This window comes from Dryobates pubescens, chromosome 1 (genome assembly GCF_014839835.1).
Source record: "Dryobates pubescens isolate bDryPub1 chromosome 1, bDryPub1.pri, whole genome shotgun sequence".
Lineage (NCBI taxonomy): Eukaryota > Metazoa > Chordata > Aves > Piciformes > Picidae > Dryobates > Dryobates pubescens.
In genome coordinates, this window is record NC_071612.1 from 10535857 (window position 1) to 10563351 (window position 27495).

At 44.3% G+C, this 27495-nt stretch overlaps 1 protein-coding gene across 9 annotated transcripts in view; it reads right to left on the reverse strand.

The window, feature by feature from the left end:
* The window catches only part of FOXP1 (forkhead box P1), a 399727-nt gene that overhangs the window by 90555 nt on the left and 281677 nt on the right, over positions 1-27495 (reverse strand). For all 9 annotated transcript variants that reach the window (XM_054161346.1, XM_054161354.1, XM_054161309.1 and 6 more), the window contains one exon: positions 19886-20017. In XM_054161346.1, coding sequence (XP_054017321.1) covers positions 19886-20017 — 132 coding nt within the window. The remainder of the gene's footprint in view (positions 1-19885; positions 20018-27495) is intronic.

Sequence of the window (27495 nt, forward strand, 5' to 3'; positions counted from 1 at the left end):
CAGTGGGGGGAAAAAAAGATGCTGAGAGGTAGCAGGTCCCTGAGCCAGGAGGGGATGCAGTGGGGCAGCCAGGACCCACTCCATTGCACCCATCATGACAAAGGGTGAACAAGCAAATAAAGGATTTTGCCTAGGCCCCTTAAAACAAACTTTTCTTCCTGTAGCCAAAGAAATCACTCAGATGTGCCTAAAGGCTCGGGGCAGGGCTGCTTGGGTTGGAAAAGCACAAACTCAGTGCAAAGTGTAACAATGGAGGGATACTAGAAAAAGCCATCTGTGGCAGTGATGCTATTATTTATGGTCTGGAAGGAGAGGACAATTCTCTGCCATTAAATGCAGACACTTCTGGGGTGGATGGTGGCAGCAACGTCAACACACAGAGCTCTGGAGGAATTCAGGACACCTGAGGCACCAAATCCCTCACTGGAATGAAATTGCAGGGTGATTAAGCAGAGAGAATGTGACTATCCAAACTGTAATTTGGCCAGCACAATGGATCTAACACCCCTATTCTTGGGAAATAGAGGGGAAAAAAAAAAAGGAGTACTGTATTTGAAGTTCAAAATCTAATTAACTATTTGAGAAAAAGAATTCTGTTTTAAAAAGAAAATTCCTAACAATATAAAGAGAATTAGTGCCAAAGTTTTTGAGGAATTGCATAAAATAGTATGAAAAAAGCATGATATTGGAATAATAGGAATGACTGGATTTGCTCAAATGTTCCTTATACCTTATAATACAAGAATAAAATACAGTGCAAATCCTTCTATCTACATAAGTTCCCTGTACAGAAAAAGCTCTCCTTTAATAGGTTTACACCTTTAACATGTATTAGTTTGGAAAAGTCCTAGGGTATAATTATACGTCTTGGCTTGGCACATTAATAGCTGTTCCCTTCATTTACTGATTTCTTTTACTGGTCAATTTGCTATTTTACTACTCTGCTCTTACAGCTCAGCTTCCCTGTGACACCCTCTGCCAGCAGACCCTCTGCTAGGAAGGGGAGAGGGTCAGAGCTGGATATGGGCTGTGTGATCCCATGGAAGATGGGCTTGATGCCTTGCCCTAGGCTATCTACATGCAGGACGCTCTCCGAGATGTGGCATTTGCATCTGCATGTTCCAGCAAGCCGCAGGTCACAGACCAAGGGAAGCAGAGCTGCCTTCACCTCCTCAAAACTGTGCAGAAATATGCCCTTCAAGTCCAGGAGAAAACAAGTCAAACAGGGCTTCTGCAGAGCTTCTTGCCACTATGCTGGCCATGTCTCCCTTGAGGTGACTATGGACCATGCTGCTGTAGACCCTTACAGTCCTGCATCTCCACATCCTGCTCTCCTCACAGCATTTTCCCTCTCATATCTCCTCTGCTGCCTCACATCCCTCAATTCCTTCTTTGCTCCAGGCTTTCCCTGTTGTCCCACATTCTCCCCTCTGCGTCCCGGGAGCTCCATCACCATTGCTCCTCTTTGCATTCCTCTCTCTGTGGCTTGAGAAACCTGGATGCTCAGCTGGGATAGGATGCTCACTGAAGTCCACCACATATCCGGGAAAGGACCATTTCCCCATCACTGGGAAGGGACACTCCTAATGATCTTCCCTACCAGTCCCCACAGGTTCACTTTGCACCCCTCAGCTCCAGGCTCAAAGGCAGAGCTGGCATTTGCTAAGCCTCTGTCCAGCTTTTACAGTTTTTTTCGACAGTTTAAGAGGGTTTTCTCATGTTCTAGCAGAGCCATTCATTTAATGGCTTTTCAGCACTGCCATTATAAACCAGAACTTTTCAGGTGTTTATTACTCAGCTTTAAAAACTGGCTCTATGCTGAAATTTGGCAAACGAAGTGTCAGCCTAGGAGAGAATTCTATTTTTTTGCCAATTTTATGCTCTAAAAAAAGAAGAAAAAAACCCAAAGACCCCATTTTGGCCTCCATAAAAATGCAGCTTTTGCTGCCTCTGTGACACTGGTGAAAGTACCAAGTCAATATTGTACCCTTGCCAGCAGAGCTGTGGTGATTCAATGCCTACACTTGCTTTGAAGGTGAAGAGTGCTATTGAGCTGCTAATTATTAACTATTATTACAGGTCCTGCCACACAACAAAGATGCAGAAAGAAAACAAAGAGAATATGAAATGTCACTGGGGGAAAGGAGGAAGAACTGACATGAGGGTTTGGCATTGAAGATGGAGGATCTGGAAAACAAGAATGAAGAGCACTGGCAGCATGGGGGCCTCCAGCCAATGCAAGAAGAATGAACAAACTGATATGGAAATATTATTTTTCATTTTCCAAGATGGTATTTCAAATATAAATAAAACACAAATGATACTGTGTAGCTTGCTCCATGCCAAAGCTAGCAATGATGCAGGATCAAAATCAGCTCTAAACTAAGCTGAAGCGAGGTCAGTAGGGACCTCATATTGCTCAATCAGAGCCAAGAGAAACTTTGCCATGTATTTTAACATGCAGAAGACAGAGCTTAGAAGGTGCTGAGGAAGGGTAACCTTGCCCCGGCAACCTGGCAGATATACATCGGCATAAAAATGGGCTGGGGATCTCAAGGGGCTCAAAAGACGTAAGCACCCCCCAAATCTCTAGGATCTGTATGGGGGTGGCAGCATCCAGATCACACATGCCTCAGAATCTGACACAGGTTGATCTACCTTGGCTGAACAGGGCGGGGGAATAAGTTGTCTCCACTCTAAAGCTCCAAAGCCACTTCATTGTGTCACCTTCCCAAGGGACTGTGGTTTCACAGCAGAAAGGTAACAGAGGGAGTATTTCTTCTTTGGAGGGAAGGCTAAGGATCAGGAGAGGAGCCAGGCCAGGGCACACTTCCATTTGGGAAGTGCTGAATCAAAGCAGGCAAGAGAAGGAAGTCATCAGGGCTGCTTTCAAACACAGTAAAAAGAGAAGAAAAAAAAAAGGAAAAAAACCCCACAACAATTTATCTTTCTGGAAACTTTCTGCTTGTCTAAATGGCAGCTATTTAAATACAATTAACAAGCAAATGATTTTAAAATTACAATACATTTAATAAGGCAGCATCACAAACAATTTGCATCTCATTAAAGTGTTTGAAGCTACAAGAATCAGCTTCCCAAATGGGATGCATGTCAAGTGGGAAACCCAGACACACTCAACAGTTTCTGCACTGTCCTCTGCACCGGACACATGCTAGGAGGATGGCAGAGCAGAGGGGCTTGGTGCTCCAGGCAGGCCAGTCCCATGGGGAGGGAGCTCCAGACACAGCTCCCGGCACAAGGAGGGATGCCACGAGCCAAAGCCTTGCTGGAAGTGGGTGTAAAAGGAGGAAGGAAGGAAAAGGGTGGGTGCATGTGGGATGGGCACTTTGTAATATACATTTGTGAACAAAGAGTTTAAAGAGATTTCAAGCTATTTACTCAGCTATATATATAATTAAAACTTTATAGATTACACTGCCACAAACCTGCTGAGACTGCTGCTGGGTCTGGACATGCATAAATTCCCAGGAGCCTTCTGCAGAACAATCCCATACCAACATGTGCAGCAGGAAAAGCCTCAAACAAGTAACAGTTTTAAAAGCTCTCAAGTCACTTTCAGCTGTGATTTACTCTGGTGACTCCATTTAACCTGAAGGATGATGCAGGAACACTTCCTAGATCACACACCACTTCCCCACGTGCCTTTGGCTTCCTTCAGAAGAACATGCTGCCGCACTGAGACCTGCTACCTGGATCACACCACAGGATGAAGACCTTGCTAGGCACAGATTTATATGGGTTCCCATGTGGGTAAGACCTGCTGGTGTTCTCTATCATAGTCTCACATAACGCTTTGGGTTGGAAGAGACCTTAGAGATCCTCTAGTGGGACACTTTCCACTAGACCAGATTGCTCAAAGCCCCATCCAACCTCAACAGAGGGAGGGGGCATCCACAGCATCTCTGGGCAACCTGTTCCAGTGCCTCATCACCCTCACACTACAGAAAGTCCTTGCATCTAATCTAAATCTCCCCTCTTTCAATTTAAAACTCCTTGTCTTTTCACTACATTCCCCTGTAAAATATCCCTCTCCAACTTTCTTGAAGGACCCCTTTAAGTACTAGAAGAGTTTAGTTCTTACCATACAAAACTATTCTTTTGCAGCCCACGGATGGGAGTGACCTGTCAGGAGGCTGGTGGGAAGGGAAGGAATATACACAGTAGCTCTACACGTGATACATTAACAAATTCCTAGATGACTAAGGAATGCAGCTAAACAGCCTTCATTTCTATTATCAAGAGGGCTTGAAGGTGAGGACATCCATGAGAGGACGTTCCTGAATCACCATCAGTATCAAGTGCTGGCACTGTTAGACACCAACCACACCTTTAATCCAGAAGCTTGCTCCAAAGTACTTCATGAACGGCATGGGGACAAACAATACTCTGTGTGAAGTTCAGCACAAGTTCTGATTCAGCCTTTTACTTTCTGTGCTCAAAACTCCACAGGCTCTGGGCTGCGTGTGACAGTTGTTTAATGCTGCGCAGCACAGTTGTATACAACACTGGCAGGACGGAGCGAGAAAATAGTTTACAATTGAATCTGCAGAGGAAATTTGGGTAGGTTGAATGTAATTATCCATTTGGAAGCTGGCCAAAGGCTGGGACTACTCAAAACCAGGAGAGAAGATGCATGAAGCGAACCGTTTTGCACATCCTTTGAAAGGCAGCACCTCTGAGCTGCTCTGTGGGCTCCTGCTCGGTGATCCTTGGCAGGGAGAGCAGGGCCAAGCCCATTGCCCACGCTGATCCCTGTGCTGGGATCCAAAGGTCCCATCCTGCTGCTGGAGGACCTGTCAGTGCTCAGTGCTGCTCTTGTGTGGAGGCTGTGCTGGGACCCAGGGGTCCCATCCTGTTGCTGGGAAACTTGTCAGCAGACATGGGGCACTGAAGGCAGTTGTGCCCCAGAGTACCTCTCTGAAGGGGGTGGCAGGTTGAGCCTAGGAAGTCCACTGAAAAAGAGATGGGGAAAAGAACTAAAAATAAATAAAACCCCCACTGATGGAAGCAAACTAGTTGTCTTCTTCCCAAGCAATATGCATGCAGCCAGCTGCTCTGGGTGCAGCACACCAGAGAAGCCCCAGAGACCTTCGAGTGGTTCCTGGGTTTCCCTGGTACCATATCCACCAGCCTGTGTCACCCCAAAGCTTCCTGCCCAGAGAAGCCACCAACTATTGACACAGGCTTCATGCATTTCTTTTTCAGACTTGTGGTTTTTCTAGTTTGTCAAAACAGGACACTATTTAAATTTAAAAAGTTACAACTTCAACAAAGGTGGAATAGTTATTGCTGGGTTTGCAACCAGCCACCAGGCTCTCCTCATGCACACACTGGTTTTTGTTTTCGGAAGATCCCTGTCCATGCTTGCCAGCACACAATCTCTGCAAACCTGGATGTGAAGACAAGTGTCTGAGCAAAACAACACTGGCTTTCTCTGAATCACTGAACATGTGTAATTCATTTATCTGTAATATTGTGCTAAACTCAGCTCCAATTAAACAAACGAAAACACCTGCTTAGCACACATAGATCTTTCCATACCTCAGGGGAAGACACATCAGTGTGCTCTGTAGTAAAATCTGGCTCGGAAGCCTACACTGACAATGCCAAGCTGGGCTCATTGTGTTAGGTTGTTTTGGTGTGTTGGTTTGTTTTTTTTTTTTTGCTGGGTTTTGGTTTTCGTGTGTTTTGGTTGGTTGGGTTTTGGTTGTGTTTGGGGTGGGGGTTGGTTTATGTAATGCACATAGGCAAGGAGATAAAAAAATGCAGACAGATTCTGGGGGAGGAGGATTTGGTTTTAATATTTCTACCTTTAGCATGTGCAGTTCTGTAACATTTAACAGCTCATCAGGGGCTTCTCATGGGCCCTGCACTGTGGGACATCCCTGCTGTCCTTCCACATTAACAGGTCAGAAACACACTGCAGTAGCACACCAGCTGTGGTCACTCCACACATCTTGTAGGACAAGACCACTCCAAGCACCCCTGATGGCCAAGCAGGAATAAACAAGACACAGCCTCATTTCACACACATCTTTAGCTGGCTGAGGGGTGTCCTTTTGGCTGTGTCTCAGAAAGGAGGGTGCCATGGGCACCCCTGCCCAGGGCTGGTTTGGAAGCTGTGGATGCTTTGCTCAGTGCAGCAGCTGCCATCAGGAGAGCCTGCAGCCTGCCAGATCCCCTACACTTAACTCATTTCCTATTCTTTACTCAACTGCCTGCAGACAATAAGCTGTCAATCAGATCCCCACCAGAACATTTACAATTATCTTCCCTCTCCCGCACCTCAGCATGGCCCCGTACCAATAGCTCCATCCTAAACTGTTCACACATGAGCCATTTGCAACTCTCCTATTGCTGTAACTGCCCTGACTTGAGAGGTGTGTTAGGAAATTGAATTTCCTCATGTTTTCAAATAAAAGTCCTTTGGTGGTGAAGCACAGAAGCAAAGGAAAAGGCCTCCTACAGGTGTGAGGCAAAAGCAACCAGGAATGGAAAAACTGCCCCAGTAATTATTCCAGCATCCTGTGCAAGGAATGAGGCCATTTGCTGCTTTTTTTTTTTGCCAGTTTGCTTTCTTTTTTTTCCCAGCAAAATCAAAGCTACAGACTGAAAGGGTTGTTTTTATTTTTGTTTTGTTTTTCTTTCCCTTTTTTCCCCCCCAAGACAGGGTGGTCCCCTGTGCTCACTCCTGCAGAATTAGCAACAAACCACCACCACAGCTTTGCAGCTGGCCCTGTTACTCTGCTGTGTCCATTGCTGGACTCTCCCAGAAGAAATGGGTTTGTTTTTCTTCTGGGTAGAGACAGCTGAGCGAAGGACTCAGAATGAGCAGACTTTCCAAGCAACAAGCCCAAGTAAAAAATAACAGTAAAGGAAATCATAAACATACCTTCCCTTGTAGCTGCAGACAACGTGATTTAAAAACAACTGTGTTCTGCATTCCGTTAATGCTCCTACTCCAGAGAAATCCCAGATACTTTGGGGGCACTTTCCAAACACGGCAGGCTGTGAGATTGTTCAGGATGGGGCACTTCCTAATAGCACCCAAATCATTGCCATTGCTAAATTAGGGCAAAATCAGTACAGACATCATTCACTATGCTGTGACTTTACTGATTTTCTGCTCAGCTGTCTGCTCAAGGGTTAGTGTGGTTAACAGCAAGGAAATATTCACTGTCCTATGAATTGATTTGGGCAGCATCTCTGATGGCTGTAAAACAGAAACATAACTATTGCCATTATGGTGATGTATTCCTGCCCGCCCCCCCCCCCCCCCCCCCCCCCCCCCTTTATAAGCCTTGCACAGACTATTTCTGCAACCTTTTCTGATGGAAAATAACCTATCTGATATTTCCCCTCTCCTTTAAAATGTTTATCCTGCTCCAAATCTGCAAGGTGTAGCATCATCAAGGAAGGTCAAGTTACACAGAAGCTACCAGCTCTGCTGTGCGCTCCCACCACTTTGAAAAGACGAACAATAGTCCCTCAAGGGTTGCTGCTGGTGGCACAGCAGCAATCCACAATGGAGGGCTAGACATCTGAAATTAAAATAAACTGCTTAACACCTGCAGATAGAGAGAGAGATGCAGAAGACCGAATAAAATGGGACAATCTCTTAACCCAATCAACAAAGTGCTCATTGTTCCAGCTTAAGATAAGTAACTTAGCAATAAATACTGAGCAAAGGAAGCTAACCTCTATCCACAGCCTTTGAATAAACACAAAAGTTAAAAGCAAAATCAGTGCCCAGCCTTTGGCTCATGCCAGCTTGTGCTTTACTCCTCCTTGCTTGGCCTTGTTTTCACTTTTAGGGATTTTCTTTACCTCCTCTCTAGTTATCCACCCTTTCCTGTAGAACCCCCTTATCACACAGTAAAAGGACAAACAGAAGGAACGCCACCAGCGCACAATTAGATGACGTGAACGACAGCTTGGCTGTGCTCTGCAAATCCACCTGGGTGCAGGTAACTGGGAAGCACAGGGCTGGGCAAAATGCTGACCCACAGCCCCCATGGAGCCCGGGAAGCTCCCACATCCTGCCTATAGCCCTTTTCCCCATGGGCAACTAGATGCAGCCCCACACAGCTCTTTAACCATCAATTATCCAATTTCATGTTTCCTCTGTAGGATGGCACAGGCAGCAAGTGTCTATCTCTGGAAGATACAGACACGTTCATCTTTACTACAAAAGTTTGAGCAGTCATGTCTTGATCTGAGTACAAGTAGGTGCCTTGGTTAATTCTCATTTTCCCTGAAGGGCTTTATCTATTCCCATGCCAACACCTCAGCCAGTAGTACAGGTTTGCACAGCAAGTACTACTTCTGACTTCACTGTTAAATCACGTTTTCTTCATTTGAGCATCATTATATTCCACAGAACAAGGCATAGGCATCATGCAAAAGGCATTCTGGTCCACGGTTATGAATACAGCTGTGTAGGCACAGGAATATTTGTTTTCCAAGTAATTTGTACATATTCACAAAATTACAGCTGTCTGCAGCTCTCCTGAAATATCTGCCCTGGTGTTTACAAGCCATAAAATAAAATATATCTTTTGTAGGGTTCCAATTGGTAAATTTGGAAACAAAATTAAAAGTGCATTATTGGGCTTTTTTTTTATACTCAGATTGGCTACTCCCTGTTGCATACTGACTATTAACCCTGTGCAACACCAGCACTATCATGAGGTCCCACGGAGAACGCAGTGAACAGATCCTTGCAAGAGTCAGATCTTTAGAGATCACTCATCAAATTGGGTCTCACTTTTATCCTGTAGTAACCATCCAGTGAAGAAGACCACATAGTATTTCAGCACAGGTTACAGCCCCATTTAAGGGGACAGATTGCTGCCTTGGCCTGACAGACTCACGCTGGGATGGACATGGAAGGTTCACCAATGAACAATGTGGCCAACAACAATGGTGACTGATCATCAGCTAACAGGTCTTTAAGCATCTCTTCTCATGAGCAAAATTAACACGATTCAAATGACTAAAATTGCTCTCTGGCTACGAACCAATGGGCTAGGCTGGCGGTTGGCATCTCCCAACAGGTTTGTTTGGGATGTTTGTCTGAGCTATTAAAAGCCCACGCGATTCTACTGAATTTTTTTTTTTTCAATGAAAGATGGGAAATTTGTCTCAAGTCTTTCTGATTTTTGCCTTCTGCTTCATGACTGTATAGATAAAACCTCATTTTCCCCCAAAAGTTGTCTGAATGCAGGAAAACCCATTCCCTGGGACAATAAAGTCCTTGGGACAGAAGTTTTCCATAGCAAATGTGGAAATATGCACCACACCTACACAACACAAAGCCCAAGACACAAACCATGACTAACTCTTGCACCCAAAGTCTCCTGATGAGCAGCAGTATGCACAAAACCAAACATTCAACCAAGAAATCACAACAGATCGCTACCATTGGACAAACCAGAACTGATCACCTTGGTAGAACTGGAGTGACTCTGGTGTAAAACTGATTTGAAAAGAGTCAGAGGTAGGAAGGATGTATTGACTCCAGAGTATTCCTTGGATGGTTGTTGCCTAAACCAAAATCTGGCCCAAGCCATTTAGCCCCATGCAACCCATCCAAGAGGTCCACGTGTCTGCATAGATGCATCATAAAAGGGTCAACACTGAGATATACCCCACAGGATAATAACTTAAAAAATGGCAACATGTGATTTGAATCCATACTGCTTGAGAAACACCAACGTGACAGAACTGACAAGAAAATGCTGAGCTTTGATAATCCCCTTCACGGCTTTAGACACCCTCAATCCGTGTGCTCCACTGCACTATGTACTCACACCTCTCTGATGCTCATCGCTACCTGAGCTCCTCCTGCCATCTTCCTACCTCCCTTCCAATGGCAAATTCAAAACTTTTTCAGCTAGACACACTAAACCCAGGATGTAGATTTTCCAATTAGTCTCTGTTTAAACATCTGTTGGTAGACTGCATTTAACATTAGTTATTTGAGCAAAGCACAATTTGATTAGGCTGTCTGAAACGGAGCCAAAGTCTGCAAAATAATAGCTCAATTAAATTTTGTTTTGCTTTCATTTGTCTTATACTTCCCTGAGTGTGATACAGTTGCATATAATCAAGTAAACTAATTCCTTTCAAAATGAGAGATTTTGGTGCCTTTTCCATCTCCTCTCAAAGTTTATTTAATAATCTATTCCATCTTCTCCTTGCTTCATCGAACTTCAGCCTGACACAAAGTACATTTCTTTCTTGTGCCTTCCGTCTACTTTAATTTTCTAGGCTTTCAGTGACTCAAGATTATGTGCCATTAATGTTACACCTTAAATAGATTAGTAATTCATAAAAGACAGATTACACTTATCAGGAAAATAAAAACATTTCAGCAACACAACAGCCTTTTCTTTGCACGCACAACTAAATATTTTGCCAGCCTGATGATACAGCTGTAAAACTGTCAAGCTCCAAAGCCACATCCAAGCGGTATTTCCAGTTGTTTCCCTGGGTTTAGTTTCCTCTTATTCTGTTATTTTGCACTTGTTGCCCTGAAACTTCACTATTAGCTCTAGAGATTTAAACACGAGGCTAACAGCTGCTCTCTTCTGCTCAAGCAAGCTAGATGAAAATGCCTTCTCTCTTTCTCCTCTCTTTCTTTCTAAACAAAGTGCTGTAGCTGAAGTATTTCTGGCAAAGTTGACAGGTTTAGGGCAAGATTTTGCTCTGTGATCATCAGATTCCTCCAGTGCATACTTCTCCTGGTTGGTGCATGAGGAACACCAGAGCTTCCTCCCCACACTGACTAAAGAAACTTTGCCTTGAGGATTAAAATAAAATAAAGAAGTCACAGTAATTTAGCTGCTAGATGTGTATGTGATTTAAATTCAAACTTTAAACATTTAAACATTAACTTCTTTCACACTTCTGTTGAAAGAAAAAGAGGGAAAAAAAGTATTCTTTGAGAGATTTCTGAAGGAGTTTTTTGATACATAGTACTTTTTCTTCAGTGTTTCTTTAACATACTTGTTTCAAAGTGTGAACACAAAGGGACAAGCTGAAATAGGTATCTGGCAGGCTCTTCCCCAGCACGTGCTGCTGAAAGCCACAAGTACTCCTGCAGTTGTTAGAAATCTGTTATTTTGGTGCAGAAAGGCACTGGGACCCCCCCAGCACTGCCACAGTTCTGCCCTGCCCCAGTACCTGAACATCCTCCTGCCACAAAATAGCCTTAAAAATTAGAGGTGGCCGAAGTCCATGGAAGTTCAAAATGGGATATGTCCTATTTAAAATGTAGAGAGCTACTAAATATGACAACCATCTGATGTATGAAAATTATTCACAACCGAAAACAGACAGTCTGGAAATAGCTGGGATGACTTCATTTAGACAGAATTACCCAAATCTGTTTCTAATATACACAGTACACATAATAAATTTTTACAATATGACAAGGAAAACAAACTTAATAAAAGTTCCTGATCTTTTGTTACACAAGCAAGCTATAGCCATGCTATGTTTATAATATTTGGCCCATGATATCACAGCTAAGTAACAAAAGCTAAGCAACACCAAAAACAGTCGCTAGGTATGACTTCACCTCGCGACTCCTGTAACGACACAGCCGCGTGCGTCGCCCCAGGCCGCCACCTTCTCCATTCCTACACCCCCCCGCTCCACGAGGACTGGCCTTGTGGCTTTTGACTAATAGTTTCCTTTTCTCCTTCTCCCAAGCACCCTCTGACTTGGGAAGCTGCAGATCTCTGTGATGAGAGTTTGTTTTTTTTTCCCAGCGACACCAGGACTCATCTGAACGGTAAGAGATTTTTAGCCTGTTTCCTTCACTCCTGGTTATTTGACAAGTGCTTGAAAACCCTGTTATAAACAATCTCTGTAGGAAAACAGATGATGTCTTACGATCACAGAAGGTAATTTTTTCAAGAACCCAACTTTTTGAGCATTTCCCAGATGCACCGCGTCAATCTTCCTGCATTTGAGTATCTCAGCTGGTTTTCCAGCCTGGGCGTGTGGCCAGGCGGGCCGGACTGCCCCGGATTGTCACTTCTGTTCGATGGCACTTGCACCCACTGCTGTTATTCCAGGCTTCAGGAAATTTTCTAACCACTGGACAGGCTCCAGCACTGTGTATTAATAAGTTGCAGACTGCAGCACTCTTAAGTGTGTGTGTGTGTGTGTGTGTGTGCATGCGTGTGTCAGATCAGGGCCACGGTTTGTGGGGAGGAGGGGGTGCAAAAACCAGTAGTTCAAAAATGCTGCCTACTCAGATTGACAGAAAAGTGACCCCTGCACTTCATCAGAAATTCCTGCAGACTGACAAAATAAAGGAGTTTGCTTTTATCACACACAGTAAGACTCATATGGAAGAATGGAAACACTACATCACTCGACCTTAGGTTGCCCCCTTTTCAACCACAGATGAATATTATGTATAAAAATTGTAAATCAATTTGAGATGTATTAGAGGAGGTTCTCTTTTTCTGTATTAAAGGTAATACCTTTTAATCTCTAGATTTATTTTGTAACATCAAGTAAATGAGGAAGACTTAACTTGCATAACTGAATTTTGTTACTCTTAAGTCTCTTTCAGCATCTCTGCATGGCGTTCACAGCATTTCCTACACTTTGCTTGCATCAGGAAATAATGAGCATGCATCACTTACCCAGCACTGAGTCACAAATATTTGCCTATATTAACAGAGCATTAAAAGCCATTTTCAACAACTTAAGGAAATTGTGCTAGCCTTTGAACTGTGATTCACTGCTATGAGAACTTCAGAAACTTTTCTAAAGGCAAAAACCAGCAGCCACAGCCTCCTTGTAGTATCATTAGGTCCCAGAAACAGACTTTGTTCTTACAGATCCTTACACAATAGATTTCTCTGCTTAATGAAACTACTTCTGAAATTTTCCTGCACTCAGCGTTGGGTACTTTGAAATTCCGATCTTTTCACATCCGTCAACTCTCATCAACTTTTTACTTCCCCACCCCCCCAGACTGTGTCAATAAAATTGATTACTTGCAGTTCTGAACTCTGTTCTGCACATGGAAATAAACCAGTTTGTTTTAAAGTATTTTCTGAAGAAAGCAGAACTTGGCAATCATATCTGTGAGATCAAAAAAAAAAAAAGAAGAAAAAATAAAAAGGAGACAAACCAACCCAGAAGAAAAAAAAAAGAGAGAAACCAACCCAGAAGAAAAAAAAAAGAATAAAAAAGAGACAAACCAGCTAGAAGAAAAAATGAGACAAACCATCTAGAAGAAACAATAAAAAAGAGACAAACCAACTAGAAGAAAAAATAAGAGAGACAAACCAGCCTAGAAGAAAAAATAAAAGAGACAAACCAACCCAGCAAGCCTTCCCCATAAATAGCAAAACAAGAAGAGAGACCTCTCCAGCAAACAAAAGAGAAGCAACATCCTGATTTTATCACAGCAGCGAGGCAAGCTCAGCTCCTGACACACACATCATCAACCTCACCGTTGTTCTCCTGATTGATATATCTCCCTGTCGGATAGGAACGATCTTTTCGGATCATTAATAGGTTCATTAATTTGTTATCCATTCTAGCTTGCTGTACTTAAACCACTCCATACCAGGGCTGAAGACAGCACTGGCGCAATCAGGTAGGGCCAGGCCCTGGTAGTTGAGATGCCTCATACCTACAACCGATCTGTTGCTTTTACAAGTTTAATCTCGGTCTGAAGGGGCTGATTGTGGAACCATGTCGCTGTAACATCTTCGACCCAGCTGTACATCATATAAACCGCTCTAGGAGGGGGCAGGCTCCCATGATTCCTAGCAGCAGTGCATACCTTTAACTCCCTAATCTGTAATACTACAAAATACTGCTCTCATTTCTTCCCAAGCACAAGTGGACTACCAGCAAGGGTCCAACAGTGTTATTCCTAATTACCTTTTTTTCACTCTTGATCCTGTGGCGCTCATAATTAGTTACCTGGGGCTGCAATCCAATTTGAAGTGATGACAAGAAAGTGATCCATGAAAAAGTAATAAGTTAAATCCAATTTCAGCCTTCCTCTAATTAAATGCACATGGAACTAATGACTCAAACCCTACCATTTCAGTGATAATGGTAATTAGCGAGGTGGGAGTCACTCTCTTTTTTCAACACTGTAGGTGTAAACCACAAGGTAAAATGGCAGGAGCACTCTTAATTACATGTGTCATTTTGTCAGCAATTTACACATTTCTGACCAGTCAGGAAGGTTTCATTTGTTTCCCCCTTCCCTGAGGTGGGTAACACACGGCCAGACTTGGGCACAGCCAGCCCTGCTCTCAACCTGGTCAGAAATCACTTTTCTGTTTTTTTTCAGAGACCTGTTCTCTAAATGCTTTGTGTCAAAGCAGAGAACCTGTTAGAAAATTATACTCAGAGTGCTCCAACAAGACACAGGGCTGGAAAAGAGAGATCCTGGCTTCTGCTTTCAGTTTTGTCCCTCAGCACCTAATTCTTTCTAACCTGCAGATGCCAAATTCCCAAATACCCCAGCAGGAGCCATGCAATTCCAACACCACTGAAGGTCTGCAGCAATCCCACCTTGGGTGAGTCACTCAATCTCTCTCTGCCAGGGTTCACATGGCTATAAAATCAGAATAATCCTATCTGCTGACAGTACCTTGTACTGCCAGCTCTCCCAATGTATTGCTATCTTCCTAGAAGCCATCTCTTTTTTTTTGGAATCATGCAATTACAGGACAATCATAAACTTCTTCTGAGAAAAACAACTGCATTTGTCACCTTTCTGCTCAGGCTGAGAAGCTGGAAAAACTGAACACAAAGGCTTTGAACAAAATATAAAAGGGCAGCAAAAAATGGCCCACAGGTTTCACTAAAAAAGAAAAACCCTTAGTATTAAAATTTTCAAGCTGATCATGTAATTTTGAGGACCTGACTCAGATTTTGTTCTGTTTGTGGGGTGGATGTTATTTGCACTTCAGAGGCACATTCCAATAACTGACTAACATCTAAAACTGGGCTTAGGGATGAAAAATAAAAGAGCTATGTGTCCTCTAGTAGAAACCAGCAAAACTCAACTTCACTTTATTTCCAAAGTCAAAACTAAAAAATGAAGGACTCAAGTGAAATTTTCACAGATTAACTGTTTAAACTCTGCAGAATTGAAATCTTGACCCAGTTTGAGTTGGTGGTAAAATTCCCTTTGGCTTGTCTGAGGCCAAACTGAGATCAATTCGTGTGTTCAAGAGCGAAACAGAGAGATACTGATATGAATACTATAAATACACTTGCAAATTCACTTCCCCTCCTAAATTATCTGCTGAGACGTAATTTCTGAGACATAATTGACCACTATGTAAAACAGGTACCCTGCCTGTAAAACCTGAGGCTACATAACCTGGTGCTCGTGTGCTCCAAGCGAAACAGAGAGTACCCTTCCCTTCACCTTTCAGTGTTTATTACATTGTCGAGCTAACCGTTTCTAATTTCATAAAAAACAATAACAATTGCCCCCAACACCAAGCCACAGTGATTTCCCCCCTCCCCCTCCTTGCCCTCTTCTATTTCTCAAGATACTGGAAAGAGATACTAAGATGATACAGCATGCAAATTAAATTCTACAAAAGCCCAGCTAAGAGGCTGCTCTAAAAAGCAGCGGTATGCAAAGGTGAGGACAGCTCTGTCCTCCCAGCTTCCCCCAGTCTCACCCTGAAAATCTAAACCAAACCCAAATTCTTTTCCTGGCTGTGACTTAAAGGGAAGATTTATTTTGTGTTTTGTCAACCGAAAACAAAAGTTTCCATCTTAGTAATTTCATTATTTCTCCTCTCCAAACACAGGCAGGTTAACAATCACACAACAAATCTCCTTTAATCACATAAAAAAGTCAAGCGACGGGATTCAATTGTGAGATACTGGCTTGAACGCCCTAAATCTGTTTTCAGTCCAGTATCCAACTTTCAGCTCGGTGCAATACACAACACTTATGTCTTTAGGAAAAAAAATTTAAAAAAATAAAAAAAAAATTGTATTTTTAGTATTGCCAAAACACACATGCACTTTTACTTTCTTGGGAGAAAAAATGTGTCTCTTGATTTGTTTCCAATCTGTGTGCTCTTGCCAGCAACTAAAACGCTTGAAGAACCAAAATGAATAATCGTTAAGAGCATCAGCAATTAAAGCTGCAAATTTTAATCAATAAATCTATTAATACAAAGATATATTTATCTTGGCCAGGAAAAACGTGCACGTTTTCAAAATCCTAAGCATACCTGGCCTGTTAAATTATTTGTTTCAGAGATGCAAGGAAATTCAATGTCTGTGGCAAATATATTATCAATGTGCTTTAGGGGTTTGGGTTTTTTTTTTTCCACTTCCAGTAATTTTTGAGGGGCTGATATTTTTCATATTCTCTTCCCAACTGCTGGTTACTAAATCCATTCCTTAACTTTCAATTTTCTTTTGTTTGTGTCATCAGGCTGTGAAACTGGAGGTCACTGCCAAATATAAAGCACAGCAGTGTGAGATAGGCTCAAAATGTGAGTCATAGTGTATTTGGAGATTTAGGGTTTTTTCAGCTATCAGCAGAGCACATCTCCACTCCTGTGCCCAAGTTCTTATACATCAAATACCTCCAAAGTCGCTAAAAAATCTTCAGGTACAGTTATCAAGGTCAAGAGACCCCAAAGACATTCCTGGAGCCCATTGTCATGTAAACGCTTTTGAAGGCACTGTGCCCAGCATGGCCACAGGAGGCCAGGATATATTTAAGTGCTTCAGCTATTTATCAGTGAATAAAGAAGGAACATAGGAAATCATCCTCGAGGCGCTACCAGATTAGCCACACAGTGTACACTGGATTAATTTTCTGCATCTGTTTGCGGCAGTGGGTTTTACATGATGACACCTGCCAAGCCCATGTTGGAGGGAGATCTTCCAGCCCTGCATGGAACCACGGCAGCTTTCCCTCCAAGGGCCAGCAGGGCCACGCAGCATCTTGTTAAGAAAACCAGAACCCTGGGTGAACAGCATCCCTTGTCCCCTGTTTCATTCAAGCACAGCTCCCCAGCACTCACATTAGGAAGCTTTTCGCTAGTGCCCTCACCAAGCGCAGCAGAGATAAGCAATCCTATGGCATTTGTGTTACACATGAAGTCTGTTTGTTGGAAAAAAGAGGTAAGTGCTAGTCACTGTGGCTGCTGAATGAGATATCTGCATTTATAAACTAAGTGCAGAGATGTCTCGGTTCATTATTTAAGTAAACCTCTGACCAACAGGAGCATTTCCACCGCCCTCGACACGTACGCTACATGCTGTCAGCAGTGGGTATTTGCCTCGTCAGCACGGTGCCACCCGACTTCAGGGGGTGTGGGTGCTTGCGTGGGTGCAGCTTTACTCGACCCCCCCTACCCCCAGTGCCACCATTTCCCTGCAGCAACAGATTTTCATTGCAGGGATGCACTCAGGGTCTGTTACAATTCAAGAGGACTTCCAGTACGTTTAAGACCGCAAAAGCACCAGGAGTGAAGAGGAGAATGGGGGAAAAAAAAAGAAGAAGACTGGGCAGTCATTTGAATCCGTGAGTGACAGGCTGGGCCAGCTCTCTGTATACATTAATAAATTAGAATTTTAATTGTGTCTCTGACTGCAGGAGCTGCTCCAGTACTTTAATACATACCAACAATTGGCTGTGTTATGGAATCCACGATGTGGCCTTCACTGTTGACCTCTGCAACACAATTCCCAGTCTGACTACGGAAACTGTTTGGTTTGATCCTTTCAACTTATTTGAATCCTGACAAATAAGCTCACAGCTGAAAGGTCAACACAGTCATATTTCATCCTCTGGAGCTATTCTTAAGACATCTGCACAACAAAGCACTTCTTTTAGTACCTGACACTGGACCTAGCCAGCACAATCTCTCATTAAAAATGTCCCCAGTGGAAGAGTCTATTAAAAGGCATATGGATCAGCTATGGATTTACCAAATAAAATATTTTTGAAAGCATTAATGTAATGCTTTGGATTATGGCACTCTATGCTGCCAATAAAATGTATATCTGCCCAATGACAAAATGCTTCATACTTTCCAAAAGAATAATAGCTGGGCTGTAAAGCACAAGGTGTTGTCCAGCAGCCTGAGCACGGGGGTGGGAGCCAGGAACTCATGAATCTTAATCCTACCTCTAAACCCAATTCCCTCTGTGATCCTAAGCAAGTCGCTTAACCTGCTTCCCTCAGTTTCCCAGTCCAGAACTGGGATAATGCTACTTACTTATCAGACTTTCCTTCTGGGGATGTTTTGGAGATTTGTATTTGCAAAATGCTTTGAAGATGAAATCATTACACAAAAGCTAGAAGTTGTCCAGGCTGGGCCAAGGGCTGCAGTTAATAGCTATTCCTCACTCAGACAAAACTTCCCTTGAAGTCCCCCTCAGATTTATTTGGGTAAGAACCACAGGATCAGGTCCTCTCGCTTTACTATCAAGGCCTTTAGTGCTGTTGACTTCACCGTCCATATTCTACTACATATTTAAAGGGTCTCGGATCCGTATTTTTGGAGGAAAATAATGTGAAGCACATATAAAAGGCATGAGAAGCAGCAATGCTGTCAGGGAACTCATGGTGATAGTATATCAAATTGGGGGAAAAAAAAATAAAAAATTTAGAAAGAGCAAAACAGACATGAGTTTGACAACGTGCTATGACAACAAGCGGGGGAAAGAAAGCCCGGAAAGAATTTGGGGCTAGAGAGGCTGAAGCATCAGATAGAGAATAAGAGATAAGATAACTGTCCCAGCTCCAGGGCTTTGTGTGACTGCAGCTGAACTGTTGTATTTGGTGACTTACTACCAAAAATACAGTGACATGGTGCAATTGCAAAGAGAGCAATAATCAAGGGAATAAGCAGCTGCAAACCAGCAAAGTGGTCAAGGGTCTGGAGATGCCGGTTTACAAAACACACACAGAACTAGATACATATAATTTGCCAAAACTGGCAAGTACATGTTAGTGTCTCAGATGTTTGAGGAGTGTGAACACGAGGCAAAGCAAGGGACTGACTCAGTATTTATACGAGCAAGATTACTTGGAGCAAGAGGATGGAATTAAAGTGGAAAGTTCCTGAGCATGTGCTTTGTTATGGAAAACCATCCAAAGGAAAATAATAACGGTCCCACCGCCTCTTGGGATTTCTAACACTAGACTAGCAACAACAACAACAAAAAATAATAAAAAGGAAAATGTGATACATGACCTAATAGGTCTTTTTTGTTTTTAACTCCCATGATTTATCCCGCAAGACTAGGAGAGTGTACTCCAAAGCCCCATGTGTGTGCATACATCTTCTGTTTGGGAATACTGTATTGGTTTTAGCTTTCTGAATTCATAACGGCACAAAGCCCAATAATATTTAGATTTTATTTCTGAAGATGTCCATAAATCAGCACACAATAAAAGGGGGGAGGGGGAACCACTGATGATACGATATCCTACTAGTTCCCAATATCCTTGATACAGCATATCAACAGTTTGAGTGAACACAGATTACAAATGGAACAGCAATCAAACAGAAACGTTAATGCAAATCTCCTATGCACACTGACACAGTAACAAAAGCTATCCCGCTCTGTCATGATCCAACCCTACCAGATGCTGATGAAAGGACAGCCTCACGATCTGTAAATATGCCCTAGGTGGGGTTTTCAAGAGCACCTAGCACCAGTCTGCACACCACTTACATCAGCCACAGCCACTCTGTGGACTTCACTGGGATGAAGCTCCTGAAGGCCCCATCCCAATGTTCACAATACACATTTATTCATTTATTTAGCTTTTACATGCCACAGTCTCTCACAGAGGCACGCAGGCTCTACTTACCTGAAGGGCTGGCTGTTTGTCATTCCTCTTCGGAGACTTTAATCCACTAACTTGCTGCTGCTGCTGCTGCTGCTGCTGCTGCTGCTGTTGCTGCTGCTGCTGCAGTAGAAGCTGCCGTGCCACCTGGAGAGCCTGTTAGGAAAGAAGATTTGAAAATTGAGCTTACAGTAAACAGGGAGCTACATGCACAGCATAGGGTCAAGGCACCCTTTGGTCATGGGTACCTCTCCTCTCTCAAAGCACTTCCAATGAGCAAAGCAGTGGCTTCCACATGAAAAAATCCAACCAACCAACCAACCAACCAACCGAAAACCCCACAAAACCCCCAAAGAAACCCAAACCAACTCAGCACTTACAGGCAATGGGGGCAATGTCCCACTGCTGGATTTCCCACTTTGACAGTTCAGCTCAGGGGCTCAAGTAACTACAGGAATCCTGATGGTGAGCACCATACAAGTATTTTGACTCCTATATGGCCATCCTAGCTACAAAGAAGGCTCACGTGCTAATGGCTTTTATGCCATTCCCTCTTCTCCAGTGGGTCAGGCCAGGTTTACAGAAAAGGGCAGCTGCATATCACTGTTGTCCTAAGCACTGGAGAATCCAGGGAAGTTTCTGGAAGGCTGTGGAGGGAGGAAGATGAAAACTAGTGGCAAGCAGAGCTGTGTGGAGTCCCAGAGGTTCTGTGCTGAAGGCTGAGGAAGATGCGAGGAGCAGGAGTCAATGCAATGAAAAGAGAGGACAACATCTCATCCCATCAAAACCATCAAGAGCTCATGAAGGACCAGTGGTGAGGACTTGGATGGAAGGAGGCAGAGCAGTGAAGGGACAATGTGGCTTTATGGGATGGAGAGGCAAGGGACAAGATCCTGAAAGCACAAGCACAGCATCACCTGGTGAGGGATTGTTGCTAAGTTTCATTCAAAATGAGGGAAAAGCGGCCCTGGTCCTGAAGCCAGCTGCTCGGCAAGGCCCGATTTCTCCATCAGATGGAGAAAAGACAGCAAGAGGAGATGAAAGATGGAGGAAAGAAGGATGAGGAGCAAGTCTCCATGCTGGCTCCCTCCCAGCTCCCCAGCCAAGAGACTGCCAGGATGATCCCTGCAAGACAGGCTGTGGCACAGCTGAGGCTCAGCGGGTAAGACCCGAGCCTGCTGCTCCCAGAGGATTCGCCAACACCGGACTCAGGCCTTCTTGGTCTCCTTGGAGACGTTCAGTACATGTGTAGGTGGAAAAGTGGGAAGGATGAAGACTTCATTAATGTAAAACAAGAAAAATAGTCCCTTTGCAAGATGCCTACACGGAAGGAGGGAGAAGCCTTCCCAACTCATACTGTGCATGCTCTCTGAGTGATTTAATTAATACCTATTTAATTAAGGAGTCAGATACACTTCAGGTTTCACTTGCTTCTACAAGTTGCAGAGTGTTTCATCTCAGCGCAGAACCACTGGGAAAGGTTTGACACCAAGGACTGCAGACTCGGATCCATCAACCCCCGCTAAAACCTTGTTATTTTATGGCCCAGACAGATCTCTGTATTTTAGAGGGACATTCTGTAACTGGGGGCAGGGCGGGAGCCAGGGCTGAAGAACCACCACTGCTGGCCAGCACACCAGGGCGTGAGGAGAGGCGAGACCTTAAACTGCACTCTGGCAACATGCCCTCCTTTCAAATTTAATAACAAGTTTTCACTGGATCAGAAAAATTAAGGGTGGATGCGATTTCCAACACAGCTTGGTGTGATGAAGGTAAAATCAGATTGTGCACTGCAGGGCACTCGTAGCATTGCTAAAACACTCCGTGTCCCCATGAGGGATGCGAGGAACTGCTGGGCATGGGAACACACCCGGGCGGGCAAGCATCTGTGCTCCCCCACACACAACCACCACCATCAAAGAACCAGCAGACCTTACAGCTTAGCAATTAATGTAATGCAACAAAAGAAACCTTTATGCAGAAAGTGCTAAAGATGGTTAAAAAAAATAATGTTATTTTTATCAAATTAGCTTATTTAGCTGTGAAAACGTCTTTGGGGTGGGCAGAGGCAACAGAAGTAAATCCTACAAGACTTAAGGGGATGGGTAACAAATACTCACCTACTTAACAGGGGTGTTGTATGGCTTATTTAATTAATGAATACTTGTAAAGCACTCTTGAGTTGCTCAGACAAGAAGCGCTATACAGTACAAGCGCAACATATTATTATATATTATTAAGACTGGCTCTGCAGAAGACTAATTCCAGGTAAATGTGCAATCAAATGATCATTTTAGTTCCCAGTAATTAGATTCAATAGGCCCCAAAAAACACAGAAGCTTTTCTTTAATCATACACTAAACAATCAGAACATCCCTAACCTTTCAAGCTACAGCCTTTTTTGAATAAAACATCATCAACTTATAGATATTATTCCAAAAAGAACCAGTCACCATATGTGTTGTCTCTTTGAAATACAGTTGCTATAGCAGACCCTGCATGCATTTCATGTGATATGATCATATTCTATCTGTTCTGGCAGCTGAGAGGTTGCACAACTAAAATTGGCTGCCAGAAATTTTTGAAGATTCCCGGAACAAGTAGCTGTGCAAGAAATGCTTTTCTACTCGAGCTGGCCACAAAGCTCTGGGCAGCTCAGTGAGGTGACAGCTGCTACCATGAGCCCTTGCCATCAGTGACCCCACACCGATGAAGGTCTCTGCCCCTTGGGGTCAGGCTCTATATGGCAAGACTGATGGCACAAAGCTTTATCCCTGCTCCAGTCACACCTGCACAGCATAGAATCACAGGATGGTCTAGGTTGGAAGGGACCTCCAAAAGTCATCTAGTCCAACCCTCTCTGCAGTCAGCACAGACATCCTCCACTTTATCTGGTTGCTCATAGCCTTTAACTTAGAATATCTCCAAGGATAGGGCCTCAACTACATCCCTGGGCAACCTGTTCCAGTGTTCCACCACCCTCATGGTAAAGAACTTGTTCCTAACTTCCAATCTAAATCTCCTCTTCTCTAATTTCAAACCATTGCTCCTTGTCCTGTCACTGCAGGCCTTTGTAAACAGTCTCTCTGCAGCCTTCTTGTAGGCCCCCTTTCACGTACTGGAAGACCACTATGAGGTGTTCTTGGAGCCTTCTCTCCTCCAGGCTGAACAACCTCAGCTCCCTCAGCCTGTCCTCGTAGGAGAGCAGCCACATCTCTGCACATCCACCCTTATGCAGGGTCTCTACTCAAGGTGACATCTACACCACCTTGCTCCGCGTCCTGCTAGCACTTACTCTGGCATCAAGACCAGGAGGGACCAGTGATGGTGAGAGGGAGGGACCAGCATGGAGAATGCAGCAGGGTGGTAAGGAAAGGATTAAAAAGAATGAGAATAAGAAATAAGTCAGCTGGAAGGAGGATCAGGGATACAAGGAGCCAGGATGGACAGGAACAGCAAAGGGAGAAACACAGAGAGGGAGGCGCGGGCGAGATGGCGGCGAGCTGACAGCTGAGGGGATTGCAGCTTGAAGTGGCATTTCCCATCCCTCTTCTCTCAAGATTTCACTCTTCTGCTTATAAATAACTGACAGCAATAAAAGCTAAGCATCAGATGAGCTTAGGTTTAAGATGTGGAAGGTTGTTTATAGCTCAGAACTGGTTCTTACTGAACATCTGCATCAAGTAGCTACTGCGTCCTTGGTGGTGCAGTGAATTCTGGGATCCCTAATCCATCTGTCTCTCTACATTTCCTTGCTCATCCTTTCCTCCCTTCCACCCTGGAGCAAGCACTATCCCTACCATTTCAAGGTCTCATCCATGTTCCTTACACATGATGGGATGTGTAGAAGAAAGATGACTAGCTCAGTCCAAGAAGGACCAGCCCTATTTCCTCTTACATGAAAAGTATTTCCTGCCCATTTGGAATGCCTTCATGAAATTAATTTTCTGATGTTGGTTCAAGCCCAGTGGACACCTGCCCTCATCACACCAGCACACCCCATTTAATCCAAACTGACAAGCGCCACACCTCTACCCACTTCTCTGCTTCCACACAGCAACAGCTCCTGCGTGGAGCCCATGGCTGGATGTCAGCGTGGGAGCCCTGCTGAGGCTGCCGACGCTGCACTACGCTCAAGCTGGGAAATTGAGAGTGAAGTCAGTCCCACAACCTTCATCAGCACGGAGATTCACAAGCAGGCCTGTACATTAATAAAGCTTCCTGTGGGAGTAGATGTTGCCTTTGATTTGCATGTGAATTCAATGCTAGTGAGAAGTGCCAGACTGTCAGACATGGAGACCAAAGTCTCTTATCTTTCCAAAAGCTTCTGTAGCAGTTTCCCCACATTTCCTTAATCATCTGCCTTGTCCTCAACTTACTGAACAGGCAGTAGAGAGTAAAGCTGGACTCAGTTCAACTCCTGCTGCTGCCAAGTCCTGAAACAAGGGTGCCAGGACTGTTTACTGCTAGCCAACAGCTCTGCTAACATGGCCCTCTCCTCACAAGCAGGTGCTCTGACATCTTCAAGCTCTTTTCACACATTCTTCCCCACTGCCATAGCTACATCCTAAATCTCCACCACGTGTCTGCACTTCTACAAGTGAACAACTGCTGGTGGCTAACGTAAACCAGCTCGTGTTTGTGCATCCAGGCAACTACATGCTCCTTCATAGGACTTGCAGACAAAGATGCTGAGAGACCCTGAAACCTCAGAGGTGCTTCAAATATCTGGGCCCATCATTAGCAGCAATGTTATGTGCCACTTTATCTGAACTGCTTGAAGAGCCTGCAAACCTGGACATGGCTGCTTGGGACATCCAGACATCAACCCTGGCCTCCAGCAGCTAATCACACAGCACTGGCAATTGTCCTCCCCTCTGCATCAAAATACAAACAGGAAATCTTCCCACTTACCAAAAGAAGAGAAAGAAAAGCATCTCCCAGCAAGAGCATCTTGTGAGTGCCACTGTTTTGGGGCACTATCAATAGGGATTTGAAAGGACGACATCAGTAAAAGGCTCACTACCGACCCAGTCATCTCGATTCTGCTCAGTGCTACGCGTAATGCAAGATACAGTAAATGAACTCCCAAGCTATTTTCTTATCCATTAGGAAATCACCCGAAGATAAGGAGATTTTCTGGTGTAAAACAGAGCCCAGAGAAAAGCAAGTGAAACATTGTGCTTTAGAGACATGGCAGAAACCAGGAATGATATTTGGGGGGGGTGACATGGGCTGACACCTTAACCCAGGAAACACTTTAACAGCACATTCAGTGTAAGATGAATCAAGCCTGTTTCGTTCAAAGATGTCATAGAGTAAGTGGGAAACTCCACCAAAAATCCCTCTCCCTGTGCTTAGGGAAGTGGCAACCATTTAATGTTTCCCAACTAGGTAAGCACTAGGGGGGAGATAAAAAAGTACACATTTGAGATGACCAAGACAATTTTATTGCAAGACAGACAGAACGTGACTTGTTTGCCCAGCTGTTGTTTGCCCAGCACATCCGGCACTGCTAGCACCCGAGCTGCTGGTGTAATTTGACATTTTCCTGCAAGCAGCTCAGTCTTCTGGTTTCACCATCCTCTTTGGGCAAGTTCTGCTCCAAGGGTGAAAATGTAGCCCCTGCCTCTGACTTCATGTGACTAGAAATTCTCAATTTGGGAAAGGGGCTGGGAAAGGAAAACACACTGGAAAAAGAGGGTGGAATTTTAAAAATAGAAATGCTGTTTGAATGCTATACACTTGCTTACAGCATTAGTACATAAGGACACAGTAACAGGGTCCAGTTCTACAGAGCCTCTTGCTAACTTGTTCCACCACTGCAGCCAGTACAACAAGGCAGTGACTCTCCAACTGTTTTTCCATCAGCCTATTTCTGTTGAAGAAAAAGAGCTCATGCTCCTCCCTTCCCATCTGCTCCAACCAATATTAATATCAATCAGCTATTAATTAAATATGAAGACCTACAGCTATAATGGGCCTGATTCTAACACCAGGAGAAGCTTGTTTCCATACCTGAAGTTTATCAGGCTGACCCAGGGAACTGCAGGATGTATAGAGAAGTATGGATGTTGAAGGAGTGGGGAGAGGAGCCACAGACGTGATGATGCAAAAGAAATCGGTATTCTGTCTGACTGCCAGCTCCCAGGGCAGTTGTGCAGTAATCAGCTGCCTCCACAATGGAGAAACATGCAGAGAGCAGTTGCAAGAAGGGCACAAACCAAAATCCTCTGTGTTTTTACAGATTCCTAAGGATTTTGGGCCTTTCCAGGTGGACAAAGCTGCCCATCAAGAAAGCAACTTGAGAAAGGAAGAAGGAAGTGTTCCCAGAAACCAGAGATGATCCCATAGCCATCTGAAGTGTCCAAGCAGTAAATCTGGAAAGTTACTTGCCAGCCAACATAATCATCTGTCCGTTATTTCAGTTATGGTCATTAAAAAGCAAAACACAACACAACAAGCTGAGAGAGATGAGACAGAAGATATTTTAAGGGCAAAATCTACCCTTGCAGAAAATATGCTACCCCAGTCCCAGACTCCAGAAGCAAGACCTTCTGTGTTGACCTCCCAGCAATAACACATAGCCAGATCCTTGCTCTGCTAAGATTGCTGCTAAGCTTTCCCCACCATGTTTTGGGCAAAGCATGGCTTTGCAGCATCAGGCATGCAGCTCTCCCACCATCTATTTTTCCCTCAGTTTCTCAATGGCTTTAGGCACTGAGGTCTGCCTGGTCGGCAGCTAAAGGGGTCTCTCCCAGTAGAGGCACGGCCCACATGTCAGAAAGGTTTCTTGCATCCATTTAGTTCTCGCAAGGCAAGTACCTTTGTTTCTCCGGGGTGGGACGAGAGGGGATTTAGACTCAGCCAGCAATCTCTCTTCTTTCTCAGCTCCCATCTGTCCTCACACCCTGCTCCACTCCACAGCTGCTCCCAGCAGAGTGGCAAGATGCAGCTCACAAGCTCAGAAGCCTGGATGCACCCGAGCTTCAGAGCTGCTTCATGTCTCTCCCACTCCTGCCTCCTCTATATCCTCTCCTGCGACACCCTCTTCTCCTGGAGCAGCAGATGTAGGGGAGCAGTGGTAGGAGGCAGACACATTGGAGGGGAGCCCTGCTGCAGCTCTCCTCCGACAGGCTGAGGAGCAGCACAACGTGTGGAAAGCGGCGAGGAGCAGAGCGGTATGCAAAAAGGGAAAAAAATAAAACACAGTGCAAAGCGACAGCAGTGGGTAGTGCTGTTCCTCTGGGAGGAACAGAACAGGGGGAGGTGAGAAGAACCAACTAGAGAGATTAGGAAAGGAACCAAAAGGAAGAGGAGGAATAAAATGTAGAAGATGCAAAAAAGAGAAGCAGATGTTCTTGCAGCACTTATTCCCTCTGACATTCGTACCCAGCTCTTTCATCTTCCTCCAGAACTGGGAAACAAGTTGCTACGTGCTCCTTCCCTGTTCCCACCATCCTGACCCCGTGAGCCACACATAAAAACGAGCCAAGACCAAGAGCCTCAACACTGCTCCCAGCACCTCAGTAGGGAAGCCTGTGGATAAGTACAGGACTGAGTTCTGATATGGGACACAGCTAGGATCTAATAGAACCTGGTGAAGGAGCTCCGCTGTCCAGGCTCCTCTCCAG